We start from the raw sequence: 21192 nt of genomic DNA, 5'->3' as shown, positions 1-21192 counted from the left end.
TCAGAAGAAAAAGGTTAAGTGATTTGCCCATTTCCACACAGAATATGAAGGTCAGAAAAGGAGATAAATTACAGCCTTTCAGCTTTCCACTTTTGTAGCCGGTTCACTGCAACATCTTTCCAAGTTTTCTAAATATTTTCAAGCCTAATAGCAAAAAAACCAACCCCAAACCTCACAAAGTATATCCTTTCAGTTACTTGATCAACATTGTTAAAACAAAAGGAAGTAAAATTGTTTTTCTTTGTAGGATTTTGAGCTGAACAACGAGCTGAAAATGAATGTGTTAAATTTGCTGGAAGAAGTTTTGAGAGACCCTGACCTTCTGCCACAAGAAAGGAAAGCTACTGCAAATATATTGAGGTAAATAAGTTTCTAATAATTTATTATGTTAACTATATAGCCTGTGAAATAGTTAGGGAATCATGTATCATAGAATTCAAAGGGTTTGTTTTTTCTCCAGAGTATTTAATTTTGAAGGATTACTAAGTGTTTTATTAGCTATAAAACAGAGTGTGTTTTAAGTTTTGTTCAAAAAAATATCTGTCTTGGAGAACAGCTGGCAGCTATGGCTTCAGTCTTTATGCCGCAGGGAAAAATGCTGCCCTGTAAAGCAACAAGACCACCCACTATAATACCTTGAGGAACACCTATCTCAATAATGAGCAACCCACTCTGCTAAACTCATGAGAGGCTGATGACAGCCTAACATGTCATGATGTCCTAAGACCACCATGCTTGCATCTTCTTTTGTGTTGACACCATATCCAAAGTTCTTTGGGTAGGCTACAGAGAAGAACTCTTGTTCAATTGGTGCCATGAAATAAAAGGCCTTTAAGCTTCTGCATAACACGACTATTTAAATTGGGATCAAAACACCTTATTTTGTTACTTAGGGTTGGTATTACAGAGTTGAGTGTCTAGTCAGGCCAAAGAATCAAATCTTTATAAGCATTTATCAGTGCAAATTACTTTGTCTACTAAGTGTGAATATTTTACAGTAACTGATTTCCATGTAAAATGTTCTACATTACTAAGCAGCAGTAAACATTTGAAGACTAGGCAGCTGTTAAAATAAGAGACAATGAAAAAACACAGATAAATCTTTGATCTGCTTTGTCAGTATCTTTGTAAGTATTCTGCTGTAAAACCATTAAGGGTGTGATAAATGCAGTGTGTCTGAATTTTCTGAGACCACTTGACAGATTTCCCCATCAGATACTTACATGAAAAAGAATGTCAGAAGCATCAGAGGAAAGTTTTTCACCTGGAGGGAAAAAAGTCAAACAAAGGATAAGAAACAAAGATGTGTTCTTAATAAAAGCGGTTCATGTCAATGGGATCCTACTTAAATTTACATAAATAAAAATAAGCCTCCTTTTTAATTATAAGCATTGCTGTTATTCAAAGTAGAAATAGTAGGTTTCATTCATGTATTTCCTTGGAAGAAATGACAAGTAAGAAGAGCATTAGGATAATGGGCTTTAATAATATGTGTGACAGCAGAGGTTCTGTCAGATGGCTCACAGTGGGAAAAATTACTTTTAAGACCTTTAGCTTCTTTAGAAAATATGATAAAATAAACCTGTACTGACTGTTCCTGGTAGAGTAATGAAATAGATTTATAGGCCTTTAACACAAAAGTTTGTTAGCAATTTCCTGTGTCCAGTTTCCAATTAGCCAATTTCCATTAGCTGTTGCATCAGAAAATGGGACCTTGGTAATTATGTGTAAACTGTGTTTCCCCCATTTGCATCCTTCAACTGCTGTTCTATGAAATGCTGGGTATTGTTTGTCCTCTCTTCCATTCTAGCACTTACTACTTTATTATCTAAGCACACTGTACATGATAGTGAATACAGTTAATTAGCTATTTCCTTTAAACATTTTAAATGACTGAAGTTTTGACCATTCTCTGGATTTCCACACTGTATTTTTTTTGCAAAAAAAAGAAAAAATGTTAAATTCTGTAGGAAGTGAAAATTCTAAAAAAGTTAAATTTTTTAAAACTGAAAAATGGGAAAAAGAAAATGAAAAGGAAGGAGTAGTGAAATAAAACAATACTTAATGAAATTAAAATTTTAGTAAAAATGAAAAAATGTATGCACAGAAATTGAACTAAAGGATAACTAAAAATTAAATAATTTGAAATATTTTACAGGAACAGATTGCATTTTTTTAAATCCTTCTTTCATAGTCATTATACTAACAGTATTTCTGGAAAGGATGATGGCACTTTACAAGCAGGCAAGTAAAGTGTGAATAAAATAACCTGTCCAAGTTCTCAGTGGGAGTTTCTCTTGGAAACAGGTAGAAAATGAAGATTTCCTGAGATATGGTCCTCAGCCAAGCCATCTTTCATCAGGGTTTGCAGCTGTATACCTTAATCCTGCCAGATTTTTCAAACAACCTAGTTTGGTTATGGGTTGGGTCATACAGAGTCATAAGTACTTGGTGACATCCCACAAACTAGCACTGGGAAAAGAGCCAGTGGTGGCTCGGTGTGCAGGACTAGTTCTTTTGACCAAATGCTGCGTGGATGTCCTACTTTCCTTCAAAATGAGGCATTAATTTAAGCCTTGGCTAACGTTGGTTATCAAAAATTCTTTACTGCTTTTCAAGACTGGCAATGCTGCTAACATATATGTGTGCTGGACAATGCCTATGTGGAATATTTAAATACTATTTCAGTTTCAATTAAATTGCAATTCAGTTTCAATACTATTTCAACACTAACTCCAATAAGCATCAGTGACACAGTATGGCTGTCCCAAGGGTTCGAAAAACTGCTACATTACATCTTCAGTAGCAGCCATATTTCATTAGCAGATGACATTACTCCTGTCTCCTATCTGTACGTTTATTACATAACACAAACTGCCCATAAACTTTCAAATAAGAGATGTGGCATAAATAGACTTTCAGATAGAAGCTGTTGCATAAATACAACTTTCATTATTTAAACTGTTGTTAAGCTGCAGTCAACAGGACAGTAGGACATAGTCTCCAAGTTAAAAGTGTTATCCCATAAAACAAACTGTCCCAAAGTCTTATGCTGAGCAAAACTGTAAACTGAAGCACTTGTGTCCCCTTCTCCAGCCACAGAGGAGGCAGTTATTTGCCAGGCATGTCAAATTTGTTAGCAGTCAACAGGTAAGGAGGAATTAATTCTGCAGGAATGGGAACTGTTTCAGTAACCTTGTGAGAAAGAGGATATTGCAGCAGTTCTGATTTTGGATAAAAAAATCATTCAGCTGGGGTGAAATACACAAATGTGTCATACATCTCACCCTTTCACTGAAAGGAAGAGCTCTGATTCTTAAATCACCTCAGGAAAATATGTTGTCTGGTAATTAGCAGTGGTTTCCAAGCTTTAAAAAAACACCATAGTTACTCCTGGAGGTACCCTCTCTGCAAGGCTATATAGTGAACTGTGAGAGGAGGAAATTATAGGATTCAAGGAATAATCTGCAGTTGAATGCAGTTGTTTTGTGTGTAACTGTATTATCTGTGGTAGTGATATGGGTGCACATTCCTTTACTCTTCCACAAGCCTTCATTTCTGTTGCACATTATTAAAATATGACTATTTAAAAGCTTTGAAAAAACTGATTGAGTTGCTAGTCCTAAGCAGTGACCTGCTGTCCCACAGAGACTGTGAGCACATGCTTCTGGCTGCCTCAGGAACCATCTCAGCTACTGGGTCATCAAGCAGGAGTCCCTCTGGTCCTCTAGCTTCTCAGTTTGTTAGTGGATTCAGAGGTAGAACAAACTACAGACTGTTCTTTGAAAACTTAACTTTTTAATAATCCAAAATATAAATCTGAGGAATAGTTTCTCTTGGGAGAGTTTAGCTTTTCTGGCAGGTTGAGAAGGTCCTTACTCAATTCTGGAACTGATTTCATGTAGAATGAAAAACCAACAGAAGCAGAAGAGACAATATCCACATGCCTGCATCATTTGCCTATCTGACAATACAGTTGTATGAACTCAGTGGGCAACCAGGTTTCTGCTGCCAGAAGAACAAAGTTTTTTCTATATTTGCACTAAAAACACATACTGCTTCTGGTGCAAGAAGAGGACATGATGACACAGAAATGGTTCTTTCATTCTTGCCTGATGCCACCCGTGTTGCCATGGCTGGCTTAGGAAGTAGATCAAAGCAAACATTAACTATGTTATCTTAGCTCCTCCCTAAGCTGGGAGAGTTCTCTCTGTTACCTGTCTGCGAAGATTACTATTTATTGTAGCAGGGACAACCAAGACTCCGTTACTCTTCACCAAGAACTGCTGAGCTTTAAGCAAATGCTCCCATACTGCACTGAGACCTTGTGAAGAGACCTCATGTTCTACACCAGTGTATCTCTCATATGATTGTTTTCTTTTCTACACCAGATTACATATTTTCTATCATTTGCCAACATGGCAGATTACAATCAATGTTCTGAATGTTCAGAGTTGGCCTGTAATGGAATAAAAATATTTATTGAGTTCCTTGAACTGTCCACAGGTTGCATTGACAGGATGAGGGGAAAGGGATTTCCTCTCTGCATTGACTTTGGTGGGACCCGCTGTGTCTAACTGAAGCAGCTAACTGTGAAACAAACTGTAGACAGCGAATGAAGCACTCCTTCTAAGGTCACTGCCTATCATGAGGGAGTTCTGCCCACCAAAATTGTCTAAAGTTAGGCATTCTGACTGTTCCTTCAGAGATCACAGAATCATAGAATGATTCTATGAGTGGCATCCACCTCCTTGGAAGGATGTTGTCTTTCTGGTTTTCTTCTAGATGGAGGGCTTTCATCTAATAGTACTTAGAAGGGGAATATAAAATACCCACCTAGAACTGAAGGGCTTTTCTACTGTTATTAGAAGTAAATTTATTTGAAGATTTTTGACAGCATAAATGTTATGTGAAAGCACAGATTTGTCAAAACTTTCATTCAAAAGGCTTCTCTAGGACAGGATGAAAATGGGAAGGAGGGGTGAGCCAGTTGACATGCCTCTCATGAAAATAGTCATTCACTCGATTGCTAGGTGAGTGCCATAAAATGGGCTTTTTAGTTGTCCTGAAGAGGTGCTTGTCACAGGCTTTTGTATCTAAAAGGCCTTGGCACATCAAAACACGTAGTCTATCAGAATTCTGATTTGCCAGTCAGCCTTCACTCTAGGTCCTGGCTTCCTCACATTTCATTTTTTGTAGTCTCCTCTCAACTCTGAAAAGTAGAGGAATTCAGAGTGAGGTTAGGAAAAGCATTTTTTTATCATAAATTCAGTGTTCAGACTCTTGTGAAAGGAAGTTCATGCTTCCTAAGCCTGCATGTGGCTATATTCCATGGACTGTCTCCTTGAAGGATATTGGGTACAAATGTCTCCTTTTACAAACTGACCCAGCCTCTGAGTGTATGTGCGCATAAGTGCATATAAATGTCTTGGAAAAACAATCCCTTTGTTAGCAGAGATGAGAGGAAGAGGAAATGTTGGTTTGTATTCCAAAGATATCATGGTCAGCTGTAATACTGACTCTCTATAAGAAAGTGTTTATGAGAGATACTGAGCTGCTTCGTGCCTTGAGTCATCAGACAGAACAGCTGGTATTTCTTGCGTGATGAGATTTTCCTTGAATGGATTGATAGGATTTCTCTGCAAGGTGAAAAAACTTCTTTTTCTTTTTATTCAATACCCATTCTGAAAGCTAGGCAAACCTACTGAAGTGTGTTTTCTTGAGATTCTGTTAATCAGTGTTATTTACTAATGCCTGAAATCTAGATAAAATTTCATTGATGGTGAAGCAGGAAAGTGTAGAGTTCAGGGTGAACAGCAGTAAATAACTCTAATCAATAGTCCTATCTGGAGAAAAAAAGGATGGTTCAAGAAACAGTTTGTCCTTCTCCTTCCTCAGAATAAATGTAAATGAAAACCAGGGATATGCAGAGGTCAAAATTTGATGGATGAATAATTTTCTGCCATGTGTGGTCTCATCAGACAATACATTTTAGTCTGAATAACTTGCACCAGCTTTTAAAATATTTTAAAAATATTTTTTGTACCATAAAGGAATAAGGAGGCAGATGTTAATATTTTCTGCTAGAAAATTATTTTAATATTTGTACTGGTCAGGCATGAAGAATAGTTCTAAGTGAGAGAGAGGTCTAATCTTGGCTGCTGACTCTAAGAATTGGAAATTTATTTCTTACATATTTACTCCTTCATTTGTAAGGTTGACGATGGAGTTAAACGGTCGGGCAGAATCTCTCCTTACCTTTGCTTTTTCTCATAACTCTTTTCACATGGACCTGTGCTTCTTACCCGTCTTCCAGGAGACTCTCCAAGGAGTGCAGTGGGAACTGCCCAAGCAGAACTGCCCAAGCTCAACATACCTTCCTAGACCTCTGCTGAAACTAGGTATCCCAAAGCTGCCAGCAGTGCAGACTGTAGTGGAAGCTACTATTGATGCTATCAAAAAGGAGCTTTATCCAGTCTAGAGATGTGTTGTGCTCTGCTATTTAAACATAGAGCATTTATGGATAAAAGGAGAATTTTTTTCATGAGAGCACTGAGTTAGAGAAAAAAGCACCAGTCATCTCTTTAGAATGAGGGACTGGCAGTTTACATAAAATGTGAGACCTCATGTTAAAGAGTATCAGGAAGCAAAGATGTGGAAAAGTTAAGGATTTTTTAGTCTTTTAAGAATATCATGTTTCCTATTTTATTTTGTATTAAGCAAATACAATCATTCACAAAGATGAGAACTCCAACCAATATAAAGTTATATGTAAGGAATGCAGATTATAAATTTCCAAGATTACTGAGAATACCTGGGGCAGAAGGGCAAGCCCTCTCTTTTTTTTTATTGCCAGGAAGCACATGCTGTTGTCATACGATGAACAATACCCTTCTGCAGGCAGTCAGTCATGAGATACAGCGCAAAATAAGCTGCTCAGGAAAGACAGGTTGCCAGTCTATTTACAGTTACTGAGGCTGCACACCGTTATTATCTGGAGAAGAAGCTTAGGCTTCTCCTGAAGGAGCAGACATTCAAGACTTTGAACGGCTTGCCCATCACACATAGGGTGTTTCCAGCTCTTCTGAAGAAAGGGGCATTTTGTGTGTATTTGATAGGCTGAAAATGAAGGCAAGGAAGTTTCTTAGATCCTTCCTCTGTGTATCTGCATTTGATTTTAACCTCGTCCTCCAATTTGGCACACCAAAAGGAAACAACCAGCAACCCACAACAGAAGGAACCTAGTTTACTAAGCATTAACACTTCCTCCCCACCCACATAGTACAAATTCCGTATCTTACACTCATAGCTAAAGTCTCCAGGCAGTATAATCCTTTTCTTTTAACCCCTTCCCCAGCTGGTACATGGAAAATTTGTTACTACCGACTGCAAAAATAAAGAATTGAAGGGACCATGAGAAAATACCTGGTCCAGTTGCTGTGCTTTCCAGAACAATCAGTGGAACTGGATCTTCTTTGAAAATGGTCATTTAAGCTTTCCTTGAAAATAGAGCTGATGAGTACTCTACAACTTCTGCAGAAAGCCTGTGTCAGCATTCACCTATACCTGCAGTTCAAAAATGGAACTTAATGTTGAAACTAAATCTCCTCTGATCCAAATCAGTCCAGTGACTTCTTGCCATATTGTTGGTGTCTTCATAGGCAGTCTTTTACATAGTGACATTCTGTTCTTTCTCCCTAAATCTTTATTTCCTATATTATATAAATTTAGTCAATTCAAGGTTTCTTTGAGTCTTTTTTTCTAAGTGAATGGGTAAGATCGTAGAATTATGTGCCAAGATACTATCTCAAGGTAGATGTGATTTGAGGAGTACTTACTACTTCTGCTGGGTTAATTTTTGACACAATACTCTGAAATAACCCTAAAAATCAGAGGCTTTCTATAGCAGGATTGGAAGCATGGATTGACACTTGTGTTACTGAAAGCAAATCATGTCTTGCTAGCATGTAAAATCTGCTAGCATTTTGTTGTCTATTTCCAGACTCACAGCTCTTTGTGTGGGACACTGAATAGGACGGTGTAGTGCCAATAAACAAGAACACTTCCCAGTGAATCACTCTTTCATGCATGCCTATTTTGCTGGATTTTCTTCATTTCTCAAATGTTGCTTTTTCAAACATTTACCCAAAATATCATTTAGCACACTAGTTTAAAAAACAGAGAAAAGGCTTGAGATGGAATTTTCCACCTTTAGGTTTCCTAGGATTATTCAGGATAGAGATCTTCTGATTAAATATTATTGTTATTGTGTTGTGTTTTTGTGTTGCTAGTCCAGTTCCTGAAAAGGGAATTTTTCTTCGTCCACCAGACTTTTTTGTACTAAAGTCAAAGTGGGATAGATGTAGCGACCTTATCACTATAATCAGCGAATAAGTACAGTAGTTATTGTCACTGGCCATTCTACAGTATATGCTGTTCTTAGCTCAGAGATTTTAAAGCCTCCATGACCATCATTTTACCTTATGTGACTCTGATGTCGTACCATTATGTGCACTTTTACTTAAAACAAGACATAAGATTTTAGGTACCAGATATTTCTTTTCTTTGCCTCTTCAATTGCAGTCTTAGGATTTGTTTTAGATAAACATGATTGCCTACCTGTGATAAGGTTTTCTCATAATGATAGACAATTTTATTTATATAGGATGTTCTGCTACTTAATTTTTCAGGGCTCTTTCCCAGGATGATCAAGATGATGCCCATTTAAAAATAGAGGATATAATTCAGATGGTAAGTTCATCTTGAAATTTAAATATAAAACTCCTATAGAAATGTTGTGGTTTTAAGTCAATAAAATGTAGCACAAGTGCAACTTTACAACACTGGACAGAAATGCTGTTCTTTTATATCAGGAATGTACATTTCAGCTTAGAGAAAGTAAGAATTTACAACCGATATCAAAGATGAACAGGTTAAAACTTAGGATTTGGATTTAAATCACATGATGAAAAAAAAAAAGATAAAGATATTGATATCTATTAAATAAATGTCTGCCATCTCAGCTGCCATCAGAACCATAGTTTAGTAGTGGACAGGTATGGTTGGACTCAATGATCTCAGAGGTCTTTCCAACCGGGAGATTCTATGATTGTATGATAGCTGACCTTGACTGACAATGCCTGTCCTCCAATCTGTAGTCACCACCACCTCCTAAGTGCATTGCATCAATATGAAGAAGAGTGTGGGCAACGAACTAGGTGCAGAGTGATTATGTGGAAAGTTCAGGCAGAATGCACAGACTGTAAATAACTGACCTACTTACTCATGACTTGTTATGTGCCTCTTTTCGTACGAGTTTCCCACTTGATGTTTACCCTTATGTTGTTAGTAATTTTCCTCAATTCTTATTTCTTTGTAGCAAATAAGTGAATTACAACCCTGTGCTGAAAGTTCGCATGAAGTTCTTAATACCTTGTGCTTGAAATGTCCTTTGATGCAAAAAGAGATTATGAAGTGTTCTCCTTATTTTTGCAGTCAGATTGTCCAAAACCAGAGTGCTTTGAGACATTGTCAGCCATGGAGCTTGCAGAGCAAATAACTCTTTTAGATCACGTAGTTTTCCGAAGCATACCCTATGAGTAAGTGTTCTCCTACGAGTGACTGAAGTGAGTACGGTGGGTGAGTTACTGACTGGCAGTGTCAGGCACTACACTAATTCATGCTACTGACAAAAAGAGTTGCATACATAACAGGATAATGTCCTTCGGCTGTTTCTGTCATTGCCTCTGACTCCCCTATAGTTTGATCATGTTTTGAAAGACTGAATTCTTTGCTAAGGAAGAAAATCTGTGGTCTAAAGCTCTGGGCTTGTGAAGGGTGAATATAGTGTGGAAGTCTCTGGGGAGGGAGTGTCAAATCAACTTCATTCATACAGCAGTTTAACATGAATATAACCACGTAAGCTGACAAGACCAATTTCAAATAGGGTCACAATGCTGAAAATTAGGATGGGGGGATTAGGGGAGGGAACTAAAAGAAAAATAAATTTCCTTATAATATTTACTGCTTCAGACAGTGTTAAAAATGGTATAGTGAAATGCTGGAATTAGTGTAAAGCTGTGTTATTACCTTCTAACAAAATGAGGTATACTTGAAAGCCTCTTAGGCTGCAGTTACAGACAGAGACTCTGTATTGTGTTTATTAAGGGCATTTTTGTTTGTTTTTTTCTCTCCTCTGAAATGTCTAGAGAGTTTCTTGGGCAGGGCTGGATGAAAGTCGATAAAAATGAGAGAACACCGTATATTATGAAAACTAGTCAACATTTTAATGATGTAAGTACTCTTAAATACACAATGTTTCCTAGGAGCACTATTTTGACACTGCCTAAGACCTCTGGAACAAAAATACCTTTTTTTTTTTTTTTTTTACAATGTGGTGTAACTTCTTATCTAGTAGTGACTGAACGTTACAGTCTTTTTGTGAATAAGCTTTTAAATCAAAGCACATGGAGATTCTCATTTCAAGTATTGGTACTCAGCATCTCAATGGTAATTTAATAGAGTAGAACATTTTAAACTGTACTATAATGCCTTGTTACTTACAGAAGTAACAGGATTTTCTCCTCAGAGTGAAAATACAACACTGCTTGTATTTAGTGAATGCCCTTTGTATCCCTAACTGTATTTTTTCTGTATACCATTTTCTTTCAATTTTACTGAGAGGCTTCCCAATCAGTTTTATTACTGTTGGCTTGGACATACTCCCCATTGCATCTCTTACCCTTCTTCCATATCATCATTCCTCCCTACTTCCCTACGACATTGTTCTCAATACACTTTCTCTGGTTTTATTAAGAGCTGTAATTTTTGTTATGCATTATTTTTTTTCTGCCTTGTTCATTAAATAATAATATGGTGAAAGGGGTTATATTTAAATGTCCTAAATGTCTTCCTCTTTGTTTGGTCAGATGAGTAACCTTGTTGCCTCCCAAATCATGAATTATGCGGATGTCAGCTCCCGGGCCAACTCAATTGAGAAGTGGGTAGCAGTGGCTGATATTTGTCGATGTATGCACAACTACAATGGTGTGTTAGAAATCACGTCAGCCTTGAACAGAAGTGCAATCTACAGACTTAAGAAAACTTGGGGTAAAGTATCCAAACAGGTAAGAAAGATAGGATTACAAGTAGGGTTTCTAGATTTCATTGGTTAACGTGTTGTTCAGAGATAGGATTGAGATAGGATTCCTCCCAATATTTCTATTTTTACAGTACTCTGTCTGTTTGGTGGAAGCACCAAGTGATATCTGTATTTCATGCCAAGGTCTTTTGTGTTTCATGAATCCTTTTTTTTCTTTGCTATCATTAATTAAATATCTGTGGGAACAAACTGATTTCAATGGAATTAGCAGGTGCCTGAGACTGCGACTTGAGCCTTAAGTACTGAAATATTTGAGAAAACTAAACTTAGATATTCTCAGATACACACATCTAGGAGGTTACTAGCTATAACTATAGTCAGCTCAGGTGCCTAAAATAGGAGATACCCAGTAGGAGACTGTAGGCAACCAGACCTCTTTCTCACTCAGATGCCTAAGTTTAGATGCAGTAAGTATCTTTAACCCTTACCTTGCTGCTGATACTGTCAGCAGCATGGCTGAACCTGTGAGAATGGCTGCCAATAACAAAAATAATACACAAATTAAAAAGACTAGCCAGGATAAAGAGTATCCAGTCTTCTATAAGGAGCTGGACTCAATGTACCTTATGGGTCCCTCCCAACAGGAGATATTCTATGATTCTATGATTTTCTATTCTCTGTTTTAAATGGTTTGGAGAAATTGGTTGAATGATTTAAATCTCATCTTTCTACTGTTTGGAAAAAAAAAAAAAGTTAATATTTTAGTATGGTGGAATAACAGAGCAAAGAGGTCAGTAGAACAGAGCCGATCACTTGTAAGTTAGGGCAGTGTTTACTTACAGGGTTTGCTTCACCTAACGGGAAGATTTCAGATTGCCCTTTTTGGATCTAGCTAATTGACATGCAAAAGGTGGGCTTCTATCATTGCATTTCCTCTTTCATATGTTTCTGCAGCTTTTGCAAAGCACTCAAGCAGCCCAAACAGTGAAATCCACTTAGAATACATTCAGACTGCGCTGCCTTCTTTCTCCAGTCAGCTTTTTCTCAGATGGTTTATAGTGGATGCTTTGTTCTTCTATTTAAAAATATGCTAAAAATCCTTTCAGTACAAACTGTTATGGAAGAGTTTACTTCCAAAAAAATTATGTTTAGAATTTGTTTGATTTTTAAACTTCTCAATAAAAAAAAAAAAGTTAGTTTAATATTTTTGCAGAGTTCTCCAGTACTTATTTGAAACTGTGTGCTTCATCAGCTTGCTATTTAGAAAGTGCCTGCTTCTGCCTACAGCTTTCTGTTAATTGGAAGTTCAGTTTCAAATTTGACAGATTTCCCATTTGTCTCTGTACTGACTCAAGCCTATAGCACAAATAGACTGAAAAGCAAATTTATTTTGCTTACAAAGTAACCAGGTTCTGGTGATGCCCACTGAATGTAATTTCTGTTAGACAGTAATACATTTTAAAATACATATTCAGCTTTTATCAGAAACTGGGAGACAAAACCAGCTTAGTGCAAGCTGCAAGACAGTGAACATCCTTTCCTGTCACTAATTTCAGTAAATGCAGCTGAGGATCCTCAGTAACATGTAAGATTGAGTCTCTAATATTCTTGTATAGCCAGTAAACTGAATTGCTGACCATTAATTTAATGAACCTGTGGTTTTTTTCCTAAATTTGCAGGCTAATTGAGTTTTTTCCTGAATTTGCAGGCTAACAATGTTAGCATAGATAAAGGTTCTGTGTATCACTCAAAAGAAAATGCTGCCTAATCTCCATTTTTGGAAATACACTAGGAACTACAATGAAGCTAAATTCCTAATGCCTACGTTATTACTTTTGAAAATGGGGTGGAGATGCTAAATGAATTACACCTTTTCTAAAATCTAATCCCAGTCATTTATGTGCAACAGCAATGACATTTGTAATGCATTTTCTTTCTAGACAAAAGCTCTCATGGACAAGCTTCAGAAGACTGTATCATCTGAAGGAAGATTTAAAAACCTCAGAGAAACACTCAAAAAGTATGCTTCCCTGCATTGTACAATTATGTTTTGTTACAAGCAGTGGTAGTACATGTTAAAAGATGAATTTGCTTTGATTAAGCTTTAATAATTAATATAATACTTGGTAATATTTTCATCTAATAACCTTTTAAATTTTAGATTTATTCTATTTGGCATGATAGTTTTGCTGAATATCCTGTGATTCATTACCCCTGACAGATAAATGTAATATCTCCAGAGAATTACTGAAACAAATTAAACTATTATTCTATGTGAATGTTCCCTGTTGGGGTTTTACTTACACTGATAAACTTTTTCAATAAGTGTAAAGCCAAAGTTATAAATAAAAGTTCCTATTCAAAAACAGGATTCCAAAGAGTCTTTGGCCCAGATAAGAAGTTTCAGGGACTAAGCCTGAGTCAGATCAGAGATCCATTCACCCCTTTATCTAGTTTCTGACAGTGGCCAGTAGCTGATGAGAGGGATGCAGGAACAGAAGAAATGCACACTGGTATTTCCATTCCTGTAGCCTCCCAGCCGCCTGTAGTCTGCAACCCTGGAAAACAACCTGCTTTTTTTCTACAGTAGTCCTTGAAGATTTTTTTCTTTAACTGATTTGCCAGATTGTGCTTGACCTTATGTAATTTTGGTATCCAAAATACCCTGTGGCAAGGGTTCTACAATTTATGTATTGACTCCAACTGCATGCATACAAAACCTGTATTTTTGCAAGTTCTGTAATTAGGAGTAGGCTTTCCAGGATTGAGAGGTGTACAACTACTTTAAATGATCTTGAGAGAAGCAAAGAATTGAACTATTAGGATAATTACTGAAATGTTTCAAAATATACATAGTTCAAGTTAGTCAATTTTTACTTAAAAAATATTTTTGGGGAGCTAATGGCTTTTTAAGAAATGTTTTTACTCACAATATATGAACAGGTACTTTTATGCACCTTTTAGTTAATATATTGCTTGCTGGTGTATACCAGTCATCCTTATGATATAAAAAATACCCAGACTGAAGTGCCCTTCTAAGAATTGTCAGCAGTCTGCCTAAGTTAACAGTACAGCCGTCACCCTGCATTCTTCTTATGCCAGAGCTTCAGAAAACCAAGCTTGCTGCTATTTCTGCCGAGACAAAAATCAATGAGCATGGAGCAGCGATTATTGCATTAGCGAAGTGATAATTATACCATTCCTCCTGTCCCTCCAGTAAAAAGAAAAAAAAATTAAATCTACATTTTTACATTTTACAAAACTCTATTCCCAGTTTTCCAGATAATTTTTGCTATCTCAGTATCTTTCTCTTTCTTCTTTTGTGTTCACTGTGGAGAAGGCCTGAGTAGACTTTGACAGAATGGTATATACATACAAATGTATACATATACATATGTGCATACACACATATATGCATGCATATGTTTATGTGTGTGTGCATATATATATATATATATGCATGTATATACATATGTATGCATAGGTATCTCCACACGTGCACACACAGGCTCACACACACATGCATACATGTATCTGTGCTCACACGCCTGCAGAACACCAGCCACACAGAAGCACGTCCATGTGCATTTTTAGCTTGTGTGTTGGATCTCTTTCTGAGATTGTCTGTCAGCTAGGACGGAAAGAACACCTATGCTTGAAGGTGTTCTCTGATTCCAGAGTTTACCTGTCCTTCCTCTCACTCCATCACATTACCATTCTCCCTTTTACTAAAGATCATCTCCCATTAATATTAGCTATTGGACAGAATACATTCAGTTTGTCATGGGCAGAACAAATACAACCCCAGTGAAGTCAGAGAAGCTGTTTGTCTTAGAAATGAATGTAACCCATTGATTAGAAGTACGTTAAGTAATAAAGAGTTTGAGTTATAAAAAAAAATGAGTTTGCAAGTTTAGCTACAGGCAAATATGCCGATTTATTTTTTCACAGTTGTAACCCACCTGCCGTTCCCTACCTTGGAATGTACCTGACGGACCTGGCGTTTATTGAAGAAGGAACACCAAACTTCACTGAGGAAGGCCTTGTCAATTTTTCCAAAATGAGAATGGTAATTTTCAGTTCCTTATATGCCTTCCCAACAGGTGTTTAATTATGTGAGTTAATTATTGATTTAATTATAACTTCTAAGATGTACAAGTGATTGGCATCATGCAAGAGAGGTAGTTATTTCAAAGCAATTACTTGACCCAGTCTTCTATCACCACCTTCTGGTAAACTGAGTATTTTTACAGTGTGAATTGGCCTCCCAATTTGTTCTCTGAGAAATGACAGACAGAAAAAGCAGCTGCCCGAAGCTCATGAAGGAGCAACAAAGGGCTTTTTGAAATAACCAAAATTAAAAGAGTGTAGTGATTCACCGGAAAACAGTAATCACAGTCTTCCTTTCAAATGTGCTAGGGTCTATCTAAAAAAGCATTTTAAAGTTGATTTCTCTCTAACTACCATGTAATGTTGTTTTGTAACAACTCCTCAGAGGGAAGCGTGGAAATTTCTCTTCTAATCTCAGTTTAATGCTCTTCTTATGGCTACAAACTGCAGCAATCACTGAGGCAAAGAGAAGAGAGGTTATCAGTATGGGGAGAGGAGAGACAAGGTGGTTCACTTGAGGTTGACTGAACAATAAATGGTTAATTTAGGAAAGTGAAATCCTTGGAAGCCATTAGGAGATGATCTCTGCCCTTCCCTTCCCTCCTCCCAGGATAAATTTCATAATTTAGTGCAAAATTCTTGCCTTAGGTGGCTTAGCTGAAGTCAAAATGCAGTTGTACTTACTCGTATGCCTGTGTTCTTTTGAAAGATCTCGCATATTATCAGGGAAATACGCCAGTTCCAGCAGACCTCCTACCGCATAGAGCATCAGCAGAAGGTAAAGCTCTTCTTAGGCACTGTTACCTGCTAATGAAATCACAGCTGCTGTAGCCGTCAGTTGCAAGATACAGCTTTTGTTGAAAGCTAAAATCAATGTATTCTGCTCCCACACAGAGAGAGGAGAGGACAGACAGAAATACAGACAGGTACTCTGGGGCTGTAATACCCTCACCCTGGCAGAAGCTCTTTATTTGACACTGTAGGCAAGCAAGTTTTTTCCTCCTTCTGTGGAAGCTCTCTCAGGATTGCAGCTTTCATGGGTCTGGAGTATGAGGGAAGGAGTTCAAGGGGAAATGTGTTCTCCTTGATCAGCTGGAAGTGTAATTCCCTAGGGAATCCCAGGATTAGGGGAGAGGAGATGGCCCAAACATCTGCTGATGCTGTGTGCATCCTGCAATTCTTTTTCCCTTGTCATGGGGGTGAAAATTTGCCCAAAGCCAGTGTGTGCCTTTAGAGAAGATTCCATCTCAGACTCCAGAAGAGCAAAGTGGCTTTAGGTAACCTGGCTGAGGATTGCCCATTCGTAAGAGGCCGTACTTAATTCCTAGAGCGCTGCTCCTGCAGCTTTACACCATCCATGAGCTCTTATGTTTCTCAGGAAGACCACGTGAGGGGATCTCGAGATCCAAAATGGGCTGAAGGGGGAAAGGAAAGCAGAAATTTTTTTGTGGAAGTAACATACAGTCCATTCATCTGTGTTTTCTGCATTCCAGGTCACTCACTATTTACTTGACAAGACACTCATTATAGATGAAGATACCTTGTATGAGCTTTCCCTAAAGATTGAACCCAGACTCCCCGCCTGAAGAGCCAGCTTTGCCTCAGAGTCTACAGAAAGCTTAGTACAATGAACAAAATCATGCATGCCAAGTCCTAAAGACAGCAAGGGAAATATTGAGAAGAATGCAAGGTCTCTTTTCCATTAAGAGATAGCGAGCCTCACAGCATTTCCCTCTCAGGCAACGAAAATGAGCGTTGGAGGTGGAAGACAGAGATGCTCATGACCTGGATTAAGTGATTGCTGCTTTGCAAAGATAATGTTTTGCAGTAGGACTATGCATTTAATGGATAAAAAAAGATTTAAATGGTGTTAATATACTCAGGTATATTGAGATAAACGAACAAAATGAGATGGCTGTGATGTGGTCCGGGTTGATGGCTAACTATGCGTTCACTGAGGCAGTAATGGTAGTGGTGTCCTCATATCGTGTTAACTTCATTGGAAAAACAGGATCTTAACAGCAATCTGCTATCTTGGAGTGACAGTAAGGTAGCATCTAGTATCTTCAGATCTGCAGTTCAAAATACTTGCTATACATTTAACGCTACCCTTTATAACATGTTATCTTCTTTCAGTGTCTTGTCAGCCTTTTCTAAGGTGACTGATTTTACCTACAAATGAATTGTAAATATTTTTTCATTAACACACAATGAGAGTATTTACAGCATGGAAAGCTATCACAAAAACAAATGAACTAGTTGAATAGCTGTAAATAGCTGCCAGCCTTGCAAGCTTCAGCTGGGAAATACAAGGTTAGGACCTTGAGAAATCCAGACAGGCAGTGAATGGGATGGTTAGTCACGTTGCACACAGCCCTGGAAAAGGCACTTTATTTTTCTGCACCTCCTGCAGCTTCTCTGACATGTTGGGCTACAGAGCGCTTTCTGGACACACTGTGGAGAGAAATACATGTCTCGAATGGCAACGGGTAGAGATCAGCAATGAACATTAGGAGTTGGAGTGACCATTCGGTTTCGCGTGGAAGCAGTGGTTTGAAAAATACCTATTTTTTTTTCAGCCATTAGGCATCGACTTGGCTCTAAAATTGTTCACATCAGCGGCAAACTTTGAATGCCAGCAAACACAAACTATATGTTTTTATCTGAGCTAGTAATTATCATTTGCATATGGGCATATGTTTAAGAAAATGTGCTGTTTGTAAATGTTTTCAAAGCCTACGCTTTTGTGACATGCCAGGTAGATAGATGTCATTTCAACAGCTAGTTGGCACTTCCTAAATTTTCCTGATCAAGAGTGGCCTGTTGTAGCTGCATGGAAGGTGAGCTCAAATGCATGCTGTGAGTTGCATCCTAGTATAAAATGCAGGTATTAGCACTGTTGAAAAAAATTGGCTGGAAAAGTGTCCTTACTTTTCCAATGATACTCAGCCAGTTGAAGAAATAGGGCTATATCACTGTATACCTCCCTTAAATCCTCTCAGGGAGATAGATGTTTAAAATAGATGGTGACCTAGGCCTATTTGATCTGACATTTCTTAACACAGTCTTGATGCTTCTTAACGCTGGCAATTTAAAATGGATCTGTCTGGCTTGTGGTTTTTGTCTTTATTTGCACTTTAATTATATTGCTGGCCCAGCTGAGGGCTGCACAATAAATTCCATTTGTGTTGTCTTGAGTGTAACTGCTAGCATTTTTAAATGTATCTGAGCAAGTGTAAATTTCATTAAGGTACTTCACCACAGGACCATTTCTTTGTAAATAACTGCATGAGGAAACGTTACAAATACTGGAAGATTCCTCAATTAAAAAAGCAGACAGCAATGGAAAAGGAAATTCCAGAAACGTTTTAAATAGTTCTGGCTAATGATTACTGTAGAAATGAACATGGAAAATGTTACTTATGGAAGTTTTCTTGTTGTCAAAAATGTGCTTGTTCTTTTCACTAATGACTGACAAGAAGCTGATTGCATCCCAATGCATGATATGAAACAAAAAAAAAAAAAGCATGGTTTATTTGGACCACAAAACCAACTTTCTGTGTTTTTTCCGTACAAAAGCAGTTACCATACAGTAGTTTCATAAAACACTTGGAAGTAATGAAGAAACAGGAGAAAAGTGGTCCAAAAAGTGATTTGTTAACTTGGTTTTATTGTTTCTCTGTTAAAAAAGAAAATGTATAACAATTGTCAATGTCGATTGGCATCTCTGTTGTATGCTATTTGCTGCTTTTTCTGCCTGTACCCCATTTTACCAAACTTCCTTGATGTTTTTTAGGGTTACAGGGTACAATTCTTCACCTTACTCTTTTCACGGTTTGTTGTGTTGTACTTTATGTTTGTATATTGGTTCTTCGGAGTTTCAGAACACCCGATGCATTTTGACACTTGCAATACGCAGGGGTGGTGCTGTGCCAGTGCTGCAGGATTGCAGATGGACAGAGGGGAAGACAAAGGATTAGCTGTGGGTTTTTTTCAAAGGTGCTGAGTATCCTTATCTTAAAATCAGTTGGCAATGTGGTATTCAGCCCTTCTGGAAAAGCATATACTATTTCTATGCCAAAAGTTACCTCTTAGGTCAGTGTCAGGGTTTAGATTACGATCACTAGAGTAACTAGATACTTGATTTGTGTTCAGAACAAAAAAAATAAACAAAAAAAAAAGGTTGTGGTCACAGTAATGTTTGGTTTGCTGATGGCTACAATTAATCCTTTTGGTTGGGGATAAAATGTGTTGTGTTCATTAAAATACAGGAGATGACTGCTTGAAGTGAGCGTGCATTCTGTTGTCCACAACCCTAGCCAGTGTTGCAACCCTAACCAAAGCTAGAAACAGCTGCTTTCCCAGAAATCCTACATGGTGAGTGCAGAGTGATGTGTCTGCCCTGCGGTTGGGTTGGGTACATGATGTGTGAGTGGCCCGAGTGCCTCTGCTACCCTACAGCTGCAGTGTTTGAGCTATGGCAATGGTCAGGAGGCAGCAGCAACCTGCTTTACCTGAGGCTTTTCCTGGTACATCCATATACCAGCTCGTGCGGTGAGGTCTCCCTGTATTGCACACGGGGGTTGTGGAGCTCCTTGCTACCAGCTTCCCTGTGCCACTCCACCACAGCCACGTAACATACAGAGATACAAATCCCAGTCATGAAACACCCACTGTTTGCCTCTGGTCTGTTAGGGAGGATGTCTCCAAGTGAGAACCTTGTCATATGGATCTTGCTGTCTTTAGAATCTTGTCCGTTATAACTTTTACACCGTGGACTTGGTTTTTGGCAATTGGAGCTGAAAAAGCCCAGCTGATGTAGGATTTGTAAGACAGACAAGGGCTGAAGCGCCTGTAACTTGCCTTTCTTAGCTCCTCAGCCCTGCTGCCCGTGTGTTCTCACGTTGGAGGGGCTGCTCCCTTCGGCACCCTCTGGACAAAAACGCCTCGGGGTGTAGGGGCTGGCCAGCCGCAATGGGGATAGGGTATTTCACCCACTGCTTCAGCAGCGGGGACGTCTGCCAGCAGAGTCAGAGGGGAGATTTGCAGTATTTTTCTATTGCATAAGTAGCAGCCCGGATTCAGCCCGTTAGTTATCTGGGAACCTGGGCAGCAGCACAGACACGTCCCCTTCCATGTGACAGCAAGCACTTGTCACACGCCGATACGGGGTTAGAGTTGCCTTCACACCAGCCTTCACTCCCCCCCCTCCCCGTCCCTCTCCTCCCTGCTAAATTCACCAGTATTGTTAGTGGACTGAGCCTGTGACTAATCATGTGGCAGAAAAAAGTAGATCCGTTGAATTTACTGTGGCAGTAAATGTATATTCTGTCCTTTTCTTTTGGCTAGTCCTGTAACACACAAATGCGTAGCTTAATAGGGAGGGATGATACTGGGACTAATTACCCTTATTTAAAAGTAAGGAAGAGGTCTCCGTCCTCTTTCTGCTTTCCTAGTTCTTAATACTGATTATTGTTCTGTAGGATAAAACGGAACTGAACTATTTAAGGTATTTATTAATATTGATTTTGGTTTCAGGACGTGTTCATTAGCCCAAACTTTCCTTCATAATCATAATTTATTTTAAGGATTTTACAAAAACATTGTTTTATTTGTATGAATATTCAGTCTCTCCTCCTTTCACTCTTATCAGCACCATTAAAACCTAGATATATGATTTTAAATTCTCACCAATAGAGACATTTTTAGCCACTCATAATTGTTACACATTAAGGGCAAAATCCTTCAGACCTCATTCTGATAATACCTTAGGCTTCACTGAGAGCTTTTCATAAGTAAGTATTTGGGGATCTGGCTCTCAGCTATTTGCCTGTTACAGTTTTTTGCCTCCAAAGGTCAAATGTCTCTTGTGTAGGATGCTTTGTGTCCAATACGCTGCTCAACTATGGTTGTTCTGTCGTACCTTTACTTTTAAATAGTCTCTGAAGTTTTGTTCTTTAGGAGAATAGTTGTATGTTTAT

At 38.2% G+C, this 21192-nt stretch overlaps 1 protein-coding gene across 1 annotated transcript; it reads left to right on the top strand.

Moving 5' to 3' along the window:
• Nucleotides 1–247: 247 nt before the first annotated feature.
• LOC104531765 (ras-specific guanine nucleotide-releasing factor 2) lies at nt 248–16797 on the top strand (the record flags this gene model as incomplete). The annotated part of the gene is made up of 9 exons (XM_010176759.1): nt 248–360; nt 8691–8751; nt 9496–9599; nt 10209–10293; nt 10929–11126; nt 13042–13121; nt 15053–15170; nt 15921–15989; nt 16705–16797. Coding segments are annotated over 9 exons (921 nt in total), but the record flags the coding sequence as incomplete, so codon positions are not given.
• Between the last annotated feature and the right edge of the window lie 4395 nt (nt 16798–21192).

Source organism: Antrostomus carolinensis, unplaced genomic scaffold (assembly GCF_000700745.2).
Source record: "Antrostomus carolinensis isolate BGI_N321 unplaced genomic scaffold, ASM70074v2 scaffold7141, whole genome shotgun sequence".
In the NCBI taxonomy this organism is placed as follows: domain Eukaryota; kingdom Metazoa; phylum Chordata; class Aves; order Caprimulgiformes; family Caprimulgidae; genus Antrostomus; species Antrostomus carolinensis.
Note: the sequence above shows the minus strand (reverse complement) of the source record. Positions and strands in the feature narration are given on the sequence as shown.